General features: G+C 58.0%; 2 protein-coding genes and 1 pseudogene across 2 annotated transcripts; all 3 read right to left on the bottom strand.

The window, feature by feature from the left end:
- Window positions 1–14,180, bottom strand: part of LOC112208996 (putative uncharacterized protein FLJ46235) — a 64,427-nt pseudogene that overhangs the window by 21,011 nt on the left and 29,236 nt on the right.
- LOC112207742 (putative uncharacterized protein FLJ44672) lies at window positions 1,624–3,044 on the bottom strand. Its single transcript, XM_063793179.1, has one exon. The coding sequence runs from the start codon at window positions 2,609–2,611 to the stop codon at window positions 1,760–1,762; it is 852 nt and encodes a 283-aa protein (XP_063649249.1). The 5' UTR covers window positions 2,612–3,044; the 3' UTR covers window positions 1,624–1,759.
- Window positions 10,666–12,080, bottom strand: LOC134808327 (putative uncharacterized protein FLJ44672). The gene has a single exon (XM_063793178.1). It carries the CDS (start codon window positions 11,651–11,653, stop codon window positions 10,802–10,804), a length of 852 nt encoding a protein of 283 aa, XP_063649248.1. The 5' UTR covers window positions 11,654–12,080; the 3' UTR covers window positions 10,666–10,801.

The raw sequence follows: 14,180 nt of genomic DNA, 5'->3' as shown, positions 1-14,180 counted from the left end.
GGATGGACGCAGCCCCAACAAATGGGACAAGGACCACATCCGGTGGCCCATGAGTGGCGGTCATGATCTTCAGCAAGCGGCACCAGGCCCTGGCAGGGCGCACCAGGGTCACTCCAACCAGGATATCCGGACCGTCAGCCAGATGCTGAGCGAGCGGTGGTACACCCTGGGGCCCAATGAGACGCAGAAATACCACGACCTGGCCTTCCAGGTGAAGGTGGCCCACTTGCAACAAGGACCGAAAGAAGTCCAGCTCAGAGGCCAAGCCCACAAGCCAGGGGCTAGCAGGAGTGTAACAAGGGCTCGTGGGAGCGGAGCATATCAGAGACGGGCACTGCCACTGCCCCTGGGGTGTCCTCTGAACTCCTGTCAGTTGCAACCTAAACACTCCAGAGCTCGGATACCAAGGAGCAGCTTCTGTGGGGCAGAACGGCTGCACACAGTCAGGGAACCTGGCTCAGCCTGGCCCAAGCCTTCTCCCACAGGGGGGTACACAGCCTGGACGGCAGGGAAATAGACCGTCAGGCACTACAGGAACTGACACAGGTGGTGTCTGGCACTGCATCATACTCTGGCCCAAAGCCTTCTACTCAGTATGGAGCTCCAGGCCACTTTGCAGCCCCTGGTGAGGGAGGTGACCAGTGGGCAGCCCTGCTGCTGCCCACTTGAGATGCTCATTCCCAGCAGATGGCCAGTGAGGACATGGCGAGTGACGAGGAGCACACGGTCATCCATGAGGAGGAGGGGGTGATGATGTCATGGCTGATGATGGCTTTAGCACCACTGACACTGATCTCAAGTTCAAGGAGTGGGTGACTGACTTGAGAGTGGGGACAACTCTGGGGAGGAGCCAGAGGGCAACAAGGGCTTTGGTGGGAAGGTACTTGCACCTGTCATTCCTTCCTCCTTTACTCCTGCCGCCCCTTGCTGGATCCTGAGCCCCCAGGGTCCCCCGATCCACCTGCAGCTTTTGGCAAAGTCTATGCTCCCACCCTGTCCTCCCCCTACACATACTCGGATGCTTCCTCCTCAACCTTGGCACCCACCTCCTTCTTACTGGGCCCAGGATCCTTCAAAGCCCAGGAGTATGGTCAAGGCAGCAGAGCGGGCCCCCTATGGCCCCTACCCCTGGGGATGGGGACCCACGGACGCCTTCCAAGGCGACCTGTTTCCTCCCAATGGATCCTGCCACCTTCTGGGGCAAGAGACCTGAAAGTGTGGGCGACCTGGAGCTACCAGGCTCCTCAGTCATCAGGGTCCCTCCCAACACTAAGGCTCTCCTAGGCAGGAGCTGGGCTGAGCCACCCGGGGGGCAGAGGGGGGCTGGACTCAGGTGAGTATGGGGGTGGGGGCTCCTGCACTTCGACACAGGCAGCGGGAGGGTTTTCTCCCCATTCCCTCTGCACTCCCACCTTGAGCTATACTTTTTAAGAAAGTGATTCACCCTGCCTTTGCCCCCTTCCCCAGAACAGAACACGTTGATCATGGGCGATATTTTTCATTGTGCCAAAAAGTTGCCATGACCGTCATTAAACCTGTTTAACACCAAATAATCAGTAAAATAAAATAAAAAATTCGGGCTTGGTGCAGAAACTCACCCCAAATAAATCACCTACCAAAATATTTACATAATGGTGGAAATATTCCAAAATTCAATATTTTGGGATTTATACACAAAAGATAAACAAATTAGAGGCCAAGAGGCTGCCGGAAGGGAAAAACGGGGCCTGGGAAGGCCGTTGTGAGGAATGAGCTGGGCCTAAAGAGGCCGCTGGCAGGCGGGAGCTGGGCCTGCCGAAGCGGCCGAGAGGCAGGAGCTTTGGACTCGGGAGGCCGCAATGAGGCAAGGGCTAGCTGGGCATGGAGAGTCCGCTGTGAGTCCGCTGTGAGTCCAGGCCCATGCAGGCCTTCGAGAGGCAGGAGGCCGGGCCTGCAAAGGCCCACTGGAGGTCAAGTTCTGGGCCTGAAGAGGCCACCAAAAGTCAAAAGCGGGGCCTGGGAAGGCCGCCAAGAGCCATGAGCTGGTCTGGGCTGAAAGAGGCCACTGGGAGGCAGGAGGAGCTGGGCCTGGAGAGGCTGACTCGAGGAAGTTTTGCACCTGGAGAGGCCGCCGAGAGGACGGAGCTGGGCCCGGGAAGGCCGACTTGCTGCTCTTCCAGGCCCAATTCCAGGCCGACTTGACGACGACTTGGGCCTGCAGAGGCCGCCGGGAGGCCGGAGCTGGGCCTGGAGAGGCCGACTTCAGGACGATTTGGGCCTGCAGAGGCCGCCGGGAGGCCCAAGCTGGGCCTAGAGGAGCCCACCGACCTTGCCATCGGAGGGCAGGAGCTGAGCCTGGAGAGGCCACCGTGAGGCCTGAGCTGGGCCTGGGGAGCTTGGCTTCGGGAAGTGGTGGGCCTACCAGGGCCGCTGGGAGCTGGGCAGGAGCTGAGTCCAAAGACGTTGTTGGGAGGCCAGAGTCAGGCCTGGAGACACAGCCGGGAGGAAGAGCTGGGCCCGGAGAGGACGCCGGGAGGCTGCAAGTGGCTCTGGAGAGGCCGATTTGAGGAGGCCCGGCCTCAGCCTCCCACATGGCGGCCTCTGCAGGCACAGCTGTTTCTCTTGGCTGCATCTCCCACCTCCCAGGAAACAAGCTTTTTTGGCTCAGTTCCCACCTGCGTTTGTAGACACCGAAGTTTCGGCAACCAAGCTCTTCAGACCCACATCCCGCCTCCCAGTACCTGAACAGTCCCAGCTCCGGCTGGAGAACAGAGTCTGTAGGCCCCGCTGTTGCCTCAGAGGGGTGTCTCCAGGCCCAGCTCTCGCCCCACCGCGACCTCCCAGGCCCAAGTCCCTGCCTGCCTCCCAGCAGCCCACGTGCGACCCTGCTCCTCCCTCACGGTGGCCTGTTGAGGCAGGGGCTCACGCTGACCTCTCTCAGCGTGGGAGGGGCCGGTGTGAGGCAAGGGCTCACACTGACCTCTCTCAGCGTGGGAGGGGCCGGTGTGAGGCAAGGGGCTCACGCTGACCTCTCTCAGCGTGGGAGGGGCCGGTGTGAGGCAAGGGCTCACGCTGACCTCTCTCAGCGTGGGAGGGGCCGGTGTGAGGCAAGGGGCTCACGCTGACCTCTCTCAGCGTGGGAGGGGCCGGTGTGAGGCAAGGGCTCACGCTGACCTCTCTCAGCGTGGGAGGGGCCGGTGTGAGGCAAGGGGCTCACGCTGACCTCTCTCAGCGTGGGAGGGGCCGGTGTGAGGCAAGGGCTCACGCTGACCTCTCTCAGCGTGGGAGGGGCCGGTGTGAGGCAAGGGGCTCACGCTGACCTCTCTCAGCGTGGGAGGGGCCGGTGTGAGGCAAGGGCTCAGGCTGACGTCTCTCAGCGTGGGAGGGGCCGGTGTGAGGCAAGGGGCTCACTCTGACCTCTCTCAGCATGGGAGGGGCCGGTGTGAGGCAAGGGCTCACGACCTCTCTCAGCGTGGGAGGGGCCGGTGTGAGGCAAGGGGCTAACGCTGACCTCTCTCAGCGTGGGAGGGGCCGGTGTGAGGCAAGGGCTCACTCTGACCTCTCTCAGCGTGGGAGGGGCCGGTGTGAGGCAAGGGCTCACTCTGACCTCTCTCAGCGTGGGAGGGGCCGGTGTGAGGCAAGGGCTCACTCTGACCTCTCTCAGCGTGGGAGGGGCCGGTGTGAGGCAAGGGCTCACTCTGACCTCTCTCAGCGTGGGAGGGGCCGGTGTGAGGCAAGGGGCTCACGCTGACCTCTCTCAGCGTGGGAGGGGCCGGTGTGAGGCATGGGGCTCACTCTGACCTCTCTCAGCGTGGGAGGGGCCGGTGTGAGGCAAGGGCTCACGCTGACCTCTCTCAGCGTGGGAGGGGCCGGTGTGAGGCAGGGGCTCATGCCTCTGGGCAGGGTGCCAGAGGCATGGGCATCAACAGGCCACCGTGAGGGAGGAGCTGGGCCGCACGCGGGCTGCTGGGAGGCAGGCAGGGACTTGGCCCTGAGAGGCTGCCGTGGGGTCAAGAGCTGGGCCTGGAGAGGCCCCTGGGAGGCAAGAGCGGGGACCTGCATAGGCTGTTCTCCAACCATTGCTGGGCCCGTACAGGCCACCGGGCGGCAGGAATTAGGCCCAAAGAACTTGGCTGGAGAAAGTTCGGGGCCCACAAAGGCGGTTGGGAGCTGGGCAGGAGTTGAGCCAAAAGAGCTTGCTTACTTGCTGGGAGGCACGGCCGGGAGATGCCAACTTCAGGACAACTTGGGCCTGCAGAGGTCGCCGGGAGGCCCAAGCTTGGCGTGGAGGAGCCCACCGACCGGAGACCATTTGGGGCCTGCAGGTGCCATCGGAGGGCAGGAGCTCATCCTGGAGAGGCCACCGTGAGGCCTGACCTGGGCCTGGGGAGCTTGGCTTGAGGAAGCTGTGGGCTGTGGATATTGGATATATCCAATATCCGATGGAGCTGTGCCTGTGGAGGCTGTTGTGAGGCAGTAGCCTCATCTGCGGAGACTGCCGTGACGTAGGGTATGGGCCTAAATAGGCCATTGTGAGTCATGAGCTTGGTCTGTAGAGACTGACTGGAGAAAGTTCTGGGCCTGGAGAGGCTGCCGGGAGGTAGGAGCTGGGCCAAAAGATGTAAGCACATTTACATTTATTAGGCACTTTATTTCCATTATTACACTGTAATATATAATAAAATAATTATAGAACTCACCATAATGTCAAATCAGTGGGCGTGTTAAGCTTGTTTTCCTGAAACTGGATGGTCCCACCTGAGCGTGATGGGAGAAAGTGACAGATCAATAGGTATTAGACTCTCATAAGGACAGCGCAACCTAGATCCCTCACATGCACGGTTCACAACAGGGTGCGTTCTCCTATGAGAATCTAATGCTGCTGCTCATCTGAGAAGGCGGAGCTCAGGCGGGAATGTGAGCAAAGGGGAGTGCCTGTAAATACAGACGAAGCTTCCCTCACTCCCTCACTCGACACCACTCACCTCCTGCTGTGTGGCTCCTTACGACTCCATGGCTCAGGGGTTGGGGACCCCTGCTCAAGTGCATCCAAAGCGACCCTTCCCAAAACAGTCTTCACAGTGGTCAAGGGCAGAAACCACTTAGCTCCCAAGGCATGTGCCTCAGCTGGCATTTTGTCACAATCAACAGTAAGTGGTAGCTTGAGTCACTGTGAGGTCACCTACTGGAAATCACCAGCATCCCATTTCCCACTGGCAAAGAGCTCAGCACTGCCCCCTGGGAAACCAAACCTATGCCCAAATCCCATCTGTGTGGGTTTACCTCCTGGGACCCTTCCTAACATATTAGTCAGAGTCCAATCAGGAAGCATAAACCACTCAAAAGTTTAAAGTGGTAAAATTTAATACAGAGAATTATTCATTATAACAGGTGAACAGCACAATGAGAGATTGGCTAGCACAAAGTAAAGAGAACTCTAGAGAATATGGGACTAGCCCAGGCCAGGCATGGTGGCTCATGCCTGAAATTCCAGCCATTTGAGAAGCTAATGCAGGAAGATTGCTTAAGGCCAGGAGCTAGAGACCGGTCTGGACAACACAGCGAGACCCTGTCTCTATCCAAAAAAAAAGAAAAAAGTTAGCTGGGAGTGGTGGTGCACACTTGTAGTCCCAGCTACTCGGAATGCTGAAGTTTGAGCCTGGGAGGTCAAGGCTGCAGCGAGGCATGATTATGCCGCTACAGTCCAGCCTGGTGACAGAGCAAGACCCTGTCTCAAAGAACAAAACAACAACAACAACCATTTACAGACAGAAAAGAGATAGAGCTAATAAGCTAAGGAAAGATGTTGAAATGTGACAAGTAAAGTAACATGAGGTCTTTTATCTATTTAAAATAATCAAACAAAAAATGACTTACTAAATTATAATACCCTGTGCTGGCAAAGGTGCAGTGAAATGGGCACTTTCTTATACTATGAGGGGTGTTTAAATTGTGTATAAGCCTTCCCGGGTAAAGCCTGTCAATTTTTTAAAATAGTGGAGACAGGGTCTCACCATACTGCCATACTGCCTCCTCCAACTCTTGGCCTCAAGCAATCCTCCTCTCTTGGCCTCCCAAAGTGCTAAGATTATAGCTGGGAGGCACTCAAAACCCTGTCAACTTACATCAAGGGTAATGAGAATGTCCATTCACCATGACTCACAGTAATCTTACTTCTGGGGAGACAATTCAATCTAAACAAAAGGTCATCTGGACACACACAGTAAAAATCTGGGAGTAACTGAAGACAGAGTTGCTAAGTGAAATAAGAAACAGTTCTAAGAAATTAAACTATGGTATCAATAGGCACCTGGTATAAAAGTTCAGTTGATGTTAGTGGCTACTTTTTTGTTGTTTTGAGACAGGGTCTCACTCTGTCACCCAGGCTGGAGTGCAGAGGCCTGATCATGACTCACTGCAGTCTCAGCCTCCCTGGGCTCAAGTGATCCTCCCACCTCAGCCTCCCAAGTAGCTGGGTCTACAGGAACATGCCACCACACTAGGCTAATTCATGTGTTTTTCTGTAGGGATGGTGACTCCCCCTGCGTTTCCAAGGCCTATCGCAAACTCTTGGCCTCAAGCCATCCTCCTGCCTCAGCCTCCCAAAGTGTTGCGATGACCAGTGTGAGCCACCACACCTGGCCAGCTGCTACTTTTAGCAATATTATTATTATTATTCCACTCAGTTAAAAATTATTATTTTCAAGGCTATGCAACAGAATGTATCCTACAGCGTAATTGTAAAAACATATACAGTCGTCGTCCCTCAGTATACAGAATTAGTTCCAGCACCCCATCTCTGCATATACCAAAATCCATGCTTACTCACGGTTCGCTGTCACCCCTCTGGAATCCACGTATATGAAAATTCCAAATATTAGTTGGGCATAGTGGCAAGCACCTGTAGTCTCAGCCACGTGGGAGGTTGAGGTAGGAGGATCGCTTCAGCCTGGAAGGTTGAGGCTGCAGTCAGCTGCAATAGCATTACTACACTCCAGCCTTGGACAACAGAGGGAGACCCTGTCTCAGAAAAAAAACAAAATAAAACAGGTTAGAAATGGTAATCTAACCCTAACCCTAACGTCTTAACCCTAACCTTAACCCTAACCCTAACCGTTCACTAACCCTAAACCTAACACAAAACCCTAACCCTAACCCCTAACTCCTAACCCCTACACTAACCCTAACCCCTAACCCCTAACACTAACACCAAACCCTAACCCTAACCCTACCCCTAACCCTACCCCTAACCCTACCCCTAACCCCTAACCCTAACCCTAACCCTAAACCCTAACCCTAACCCTAACCAAAAACCCTAACCCTAACCCTAAACCGTAACCCCTAACCCTAACCCCTAACCCGAACCCAAACCACAACCCCAACCAGAACCCAAACCCGAAGCCTAACCCTAAGCAATAACCCTAACCTTAACCCTAAACGCTAACACCTAACCCCTAACCCGAACCCTAACCCTAACCCTAACTCTAACCAATAACCCTAACCCGAACCCTAACCCTAACACCCTAACCCTAACACCCTAACCCTAACCCTAACCCTAACCCTAAAACCCTAACCCTAACCCTAACCTTAAAACCCTAACCCTAACCCTAACCCTAACCCCTCACCCTAACCCTAACCCTAACCCTAACCCTAGTGAGCCGAGACCACACATTGCACTCCAGCCTGGGTGACAGAGCATGACTCTGTCTCAAAAAAAAAGAAAAGAAAAGGAAAAAAAGACAGAGAAAAGAAAGCCAACAAGACACCATTAGGCAAACCATTGTCAGTTTATGGGAGTTTGGGAAGGAAAGTAGAGAAAGGAGAAGAAAGTTTATTTAAAGAATGGCTGAAAACTGCCTAAATCATGGGAAAGATTTAGACATCTAAATCCATGAAGCTTAAAGATTCCTAAAGAGGTTCAAACCAAATAGATACTCACCAAGTCACAATATAATCAAATAGTCAAAAGTTAAAGAAACTTTGCAGGTCAGGACAGAATCGAATACTACATTCAAAGTGCTGAAAGAAAAAAACTGCCAGCAACTAATACTATGTCTGACAAAGCTGTCCTTCAGAAAGAAAAAACAAATAACGTGCTTCCTCGACAAACAAAGCTGAGGGCATTCAGGACCACTAGGTCTACCTTAAAAAAATACTTAACGGAGTTTTTCAAGTAAAAATGAATGAAGTTGGGAGCAGTGGCTCATGCCTGTAATCCCATTTTGGGAGGCTGAGGTGGGTGGATCACCTGAGGTCGGGAGGTCAAGACCAGCCTGGCCAACATGGCAAAACCCCACCTCCAGTAAAAATACAAAAAATTAGCCAGGTATGAAGGCCACTGAGATCGTGCCACTGCACTCCAGCCTGGGTGACAAGAGTCAAACTACATTTCAAAAACAAAAACCAAAACAAACAAAACAAAACTTGAGGGCTGGCCTTCTGCTCCTCTCCAACCCCCCCTTCTCTGGGCCCAAGCCACCTTGGCTAAGGAGGGGGCGAGTTGTGAGCCCCTGCCAGGAACCCCCTGCCCGGACCAAGTACTCGGCCCCCAGGCCTGCGTTCAGTGAGGCCTCCCGTGGCGTCAGCATGTTCGTGTGGAGGAATGTGGAAGGTCACTCTGTGGCCATGTTCCCCTGGTACTCCATCCCCTTCCTCACCCCTCCCTGCAGCCACACGAGGCCCAGCAACCTGCCAGTCACTCAGTGGCCTCCAACCAGAGAAAACAACCTGCCAAGTTGGCAGCTGTTGCTCATGAGCATCCACCAGGTGGGACAGGGAGTGTTGACCCTGGGCGGCCCCCTGGAGCCACCTGCCCTGAAAGCCCAGGGCCCGCAACCCCACACACTTTGGGGGTGGTGGAACCTGGTGAAAGCTCACCTCCCACCACGGAGGAGCCCTGGGCCCCTCAGGGGAGTCCCTGCTGGACAGTGAGACAGAGAATGACCATGATGATGCTTTCCTCTCCATCATGTCTCCTGACACCCAGTTGCCTCTACCACTCAGATGATGTCAGGCCCAGTCCCTCAGTGCCCTGCGCAAGGAACAGGACTCATCTTCTGAGAAGGATGGACGCAGCCCCAACAAATGGGACAAGGACCACATCCGGTGGCCCATGAGTGGCGGTCATGATCTTCAGCAAGCGGCACCAGGCCCTGGCAGGGCGCACCAGGGTCACTCCAACCAGGATATCCGGACCGTCAGCCAGATGCTGAGCGAGCGGTGGTACACCCTGGGGCCCAATGAGACGCAGAAATACCACGACCTGGCCTTCCAGGTGAAGGTGGCCCACTTGCAACAAGGACCGAAAGAAGTCCAGCTCAGAGGCCAAGCCCACAAGCCAGGGGCTAGCAGGAGTGTAACAAGGGCTCGTGGGAGCGGAGCATATCAGAGACGGGCACTGCCACTGCCCCTGGGGTGTCCTCTGAACTCCTGTCAGTTGCAACCTAAACACTCCAGAGCTCGGATACCAAGGAGCAGCTTCTGTGGGGCAGAACGGCTGCACACAGTCAGGGAACCTGGCTCAGCCTGGCCCAAGCCTTCTCCCACAGGGGGGTACACAGCCTGGACGGCAGGGAAATAGACCGTCAGGCACTACAGGAACTGACACAGGTGGTGTCTGGCACTGCATCATACTCTGGCCCAAAGCCTTCTACTCAGTATGGAGCTCCAGGCCACTTTGCAGCCCCTGGTGAGGGAGGTGACCAGTGGGCAGCCCTGCTGCTGCCCACTTGAGATGCTCATTCCCAGCAGATGGCCAGTGAGGACATGGCGAGTGACGAGGAGCACACGGTCATCCATGAGGAGGAGGGGGTGATGATGTCATGGCTGATGATGGCTTTAGCACCACTGACACTGATCTCAAGTTCAAGGAGTGGGTGACTGACTTGAGAGTGGGGACAACTCTGGGGAGGAGCCAGAGGGCAACAAGGGCTTTGGTGGGAAGGTACTTGCACCTGTCATTCCTTCCTCCTTTACTCCTGCCGCCCCTTGCTGGATCCTGAGCCCCCAGGGTCCCCCGATCCACCTGCAGCTTTTGGCAAAGTCTATGCTCCCACCCTGTCCTCCCCCTACACATACTCGGATGCTTCCTCCTCAACCTTGGCACCCACCTCCTTCTTACTGGGCCCAGGATCCTTCAAAGCCCAGGAGTATGGTCAAGGCAGCAGAGCGGGCCCCCTATGGCCCCTACCCCTGGGGATGGGGACCCACGGACGCCTTCCAAGGCGACCTGTTTCCTCCCAATGGATCCTGCCACCTTCTGGGGCAAGAGACCTGAAAGTGTGGGCGACCTGGAGCTACCAGGCTCCTCAGTCATCAGGGTCCCTCCCAACACTAAGGCTCTCCTAGGCAGGAGCTGGGCTGAGCCACCCGGGGGGCAGAGGGGGGCTGGACTCAGGTGAGTATGGGGGTGGGGGCTCCTGCACTTCGACACAGGCAGCGGGAGGGTTTTCTCCCCATTCCCTCTGCACTCCCACCTTGAGCTATACTTTTTAAGAAAGTGATTCACCCTGCCTTTGCCCCCTTCCCCAGAACAGAACACGTTGATCATGGGCGATATTTTTCATTGTGCCAAAAAGTTGCCATGACCGTCATTAAACCTGTTTAACACCAAATAATCAGTAAAATAAAATAAAAAATTCGGGCTTGGTGCAGAAACTCACCCCAAATAAATCACCTACCAAAATATTTACATAATGGTGGAAATATTCCAAAATTCAATATTTTGGGATTTATACACAAAAGATAAACAAATTAGAGGCCAAGAGGCTGCCGGAAGGGAAAAACGGGGCCTGGGAAGGCCGTTGTGAGGAATGAGCTGGGCCTAAAGAGGCCGCTGGCAGGCGGGAGCTGGGCCTGCCGAAGCGGCCGAGAGGCAGGAGCTTTGGACTCGGGAGGCCGCAATGAGGCAAGGGCTAGCTGGGCATGGAGAGTCCGCTGTGAGTCCGCTGTGAGTCCAGGCCCATGCAGGCCTTCGAGAGGCAGGAGGCCGGGCCTGCAAAGGCCCACTGGAGGTCAAGTTCTGGGCCTGAAGAGGCCACCAAAAGTCAAAAGCGGGGCCTGGGAAGGCCGCCAAGAGCCATGAGCTGGTCTGGGCTGAAAGAGGCCACTGGGAGGCAGGAGGAGCTGGGCCTGGAGAGGCTGACTCGAGGAAGTTTTGCACCTGGAGAGGCCGCCGAGAGGACGGAGCTGGGCCCGGGAAGGCCGACTTGCTGCTCTTCCAGGCCCAATTCCAGGCCGACTTGACGACGACTTGGGCCTGCAGAGGCCGCCGGGAGGCCGGAGCTGGGCCTGGAGAGGCCGACTTCAGGACGATTTGGGCCTGCAGAGGCCGCCGGGAGGCCCAAGCTGGGCCTAGAGGAGCCCACCGACCTTGCCATCGGAGGGCAGGAGCTGAGCCTGGAGAGGCCACCGTGAGGCCTGAGCTGGGCCTGGGGAGCTTGGCTTCGGGAAGTGGTGGGCCTACCAGGGCCGCTGGGAGCTGGGCAGGAGCTGAGTCCAAAGACGTTGTTGGGAGGCCAGAGTCAGGCCTGGAGACACAGCCGGGAGGAAGAGCTGGGCCCGGAGAGGACGCCGGGAGGCTGCAAGTGGCTCTGGAGAGGCCGATTTGAGGAGGCCCGGCCTCAGCCTCCCACATGGCGGCCTCTGCAGGCACAGCTGTTTCTCTTGGCTGCATCTCCCACCTCCCAGGAAACAAGCTTTTTTGGCTCAGTTCCCACCTGCGTTTGTAGACACCGAAGTTTCGGCAACCAAGCTCTTCAGACCCACATCCCGCCTCCCAGTACCTGAACAGTCCCAGCTCCGGCTGGAGAACAGAGTCTGTAGGCCCCGCTGTTGCCTCAGAGGGGTGTCTCCAGGCCCAGCTCTCGCCCCACCGCGACCTCCCAGGCCCAAGTCCCTGCCTGCCTCCCAGCAGCCCACGTGCGACCCTGCTCCTCCCTCACGGTGGCCTGTTGAGGCAGGGGCTCACGCTGACCTCTCTCAGCGTGGGAGGGGCCGGTGTGAGGCAAGGGCTCACACTGACCTCTCTCAGCGTGGGAGGGGCCGGTGTGAGGCAAGGGGCTCACGCTGACCTCTCTCAGCGTGGGAGGGGCCGGTGTGAGGCAAGGGCTCACGCTGACCTCTCTCAGCGTGGGAGGGGCCGGTGTGAGGCAAGGGGCTCACGCTGACCTCTCTCAGCGTGGGAGGGGCCGGTGTGAGGCAAGGGCTCACGCTGACCTCTCTCAGCGTGGGAGGGGCCGGTGTGAGGCAAGGGGCTCACGCTGACCTCTCTCAGCGTGGGAGGGGCCGGTGTGAGGCAAGGGCTCACGCTGACCTCTCTCAGCGTGGGAGGGGCCGGTGTGACACAAGGGGCTCAGGCTGACATCTGTCAGCGAGGGAGGGGCCGGTGTGAGGCAAGGGGCTCAGGCTGACCTCTGTCAGCGAGGGAGGGGACGGTGCGAGGCAAGGGGCTCACGCTGACCTCTCTCAGCGTGGGAGGGGCCGGTGTGAGGCAAGGGCTCACGCTGACCTCTCTCAGCGTGGGAGGGGCCGGTGTGAGGCATGGGGCTCACTCTGACCTCTCTCAGTGTGGGAGGGGCCGGTGTGAGGCAAGGGCTCACGCTGACCTCTCTCAGCGTGGGAGGGGGCGGTGTGAGGCATGGGGCTCACTCTGACCTCTCTCAGCGTGGGAGGGGCCGGTGTGAGGCAAGGGCTCACGCTGACCTCTCTCAGCGTGGGAGGGGCCGGTGTGAGGCAAGGGCTCACGCTGACCTCTCTCAGCGTGGGAGGGGCCGGTGTGACACAAGGGGCTCAGGCTGACCTCTGTCAGCGAGGGAGGGGCCGGTGTGAGGCAAGGGGCTCAGGCTGACCTCTGTCAGCGAGGGAGGGGACGGTGCGAGGCAAGGGGCTCACGCTGACCTCTCTCAGCGTGGGAGGGGCCGGTGTGAGGCAAGGGCTCACGCTGACCTCTCTCAGCGTGGGAGGGGCCGGTGTGAGGCATGGGGCTCACTCTGACCTCTCTCAGCGTGGGAGGGGCCGGTGTGAGGCAAGGGCTCACTCTGACCTCTCTCACTGTGGGAGGGGGCGGTGTGAGGCATGGGGCTCACTCTGACCTCTCTCAGCGTGGGAGGGGCCGGTGTGAGGCATGGGGCTCACTCTGAACTCTCTCACTGTGGGAGGGGCCGGTGTGAGGCAAGGGCTCACGCTGACCTCTCTCAGCGTGGGAGGGGCTGGTGTGAGGCATGGGGCTCACGCTGACCTCTCTCAGCGTGGGAGGGGCCGGTGTGAGGCAAGGGCTCACGCTGACCTCTCTCACCGTGGGAGGGGGCGGTGTGAGGCATGGGGCTCACTCTGACCTCTCTCAGCATGGGAGGGGCCGGTGTGAGGCATGGGGCTCACTCTGACCTCTCTCAGCGTGGGAGGGGCCGGTGTGAGGCAAGGGCTCACGCTGACCTCTCTCAGCGTGGGAGGGGCCGGTGTGAGGCAAGGGCTCACGCTGACCTCTCTCAGCGTGGGAGGGGCCGGTGTGAGGCAAGGGGCTCACGCTGACCTCTCTCAGCGTGGGAGGGGCCGGTGTGAGGCAAGGGCTCACGCTGACCTCTCTCAGCGTGGGAGGGGCCGGTGTGAGGCATGGGGCTCACTCTGACTTCTCTCAGCGTGGGAGGGGCCGGTGTGAGGCAAGGGCTCACGCTGACCTCTCTCAGCGTGGGAGGGGCCGGTGTGAGGCAAGGGGCTCACGCTGACCTCTCTCAGCGTGGGAGGGGCCGGTGTGAGGCAAGGGCTCAGGCTGACGTCTCTCAGCGTGGGAGGGGCCGGTGTGAGGCAAGGGGCTCACTCTGACCTCTCTCAGCATGGGAGGGGCCGGTGTGAGGCAAGGGCTCACGACCTCTCTCAGCGTGGGAGGGGCCGGTGTGAGGCAAGGGGCTAACGCTGACCTCTCTCAGCGTGGGAGGGGCCGGTGTGAGGCAAGGGCTCACGCTGACCTCTCTCAGCGTGGGAGGGGCTGGTGTGAGGCATGGGGCTCACTCTGACCTCTCTCAGCGTGGGAGGGGCCGGTGTGAGGCAAGGGCTCACGCTGACCTCTCTCACTGTGGGAGGGGGCGGTGTGAGGCATGGGGCTCACTCTGACCTCTCTCAGCGTGGGAGGGGCCGGTGTGAGGCATGGGGCTCACTCTGACCTCTCTCACTGTGGGAGGGGCCGGTGTGAGGCAAGGGCTCACGCT

Source organism: Pan troglodytes, chromosome 15 (assembly GCF_028858775.2).
Source record: "Pan troglodytes isolate AG18354 chromosome 15, NHGRI_mPanTro3-v2.0_pri, whole genome shotgun sequence".
NCBI lineage: Eukaryota > Metazoa > Chordata > Mammalia > Primates > Hominidae > Pan > Pan troglodytes.
Note: the sequence above shows the minus strand (reverse complement) of the source record. Positions and strands in the feature narration are given on the sequence as shown.

Excerpts from the sequence above, each read along its gene's own strand:
- LOC112207742 (XM_063793179.1), bottom strand. The coding sequence starts at position 2,611 with ATGCAGCCAAGAGAAACAGCTGTGCCTGCAGAGGCCGCCATGTGGGAG.
- LOC134808327 (XM_063793178.1), bottom strand. The coding sequence starts at position 11,653 with ATGCAGCCAAGAGAAACAGCTGTGCCTGCAGAGGCCGCCATGTGGGAG.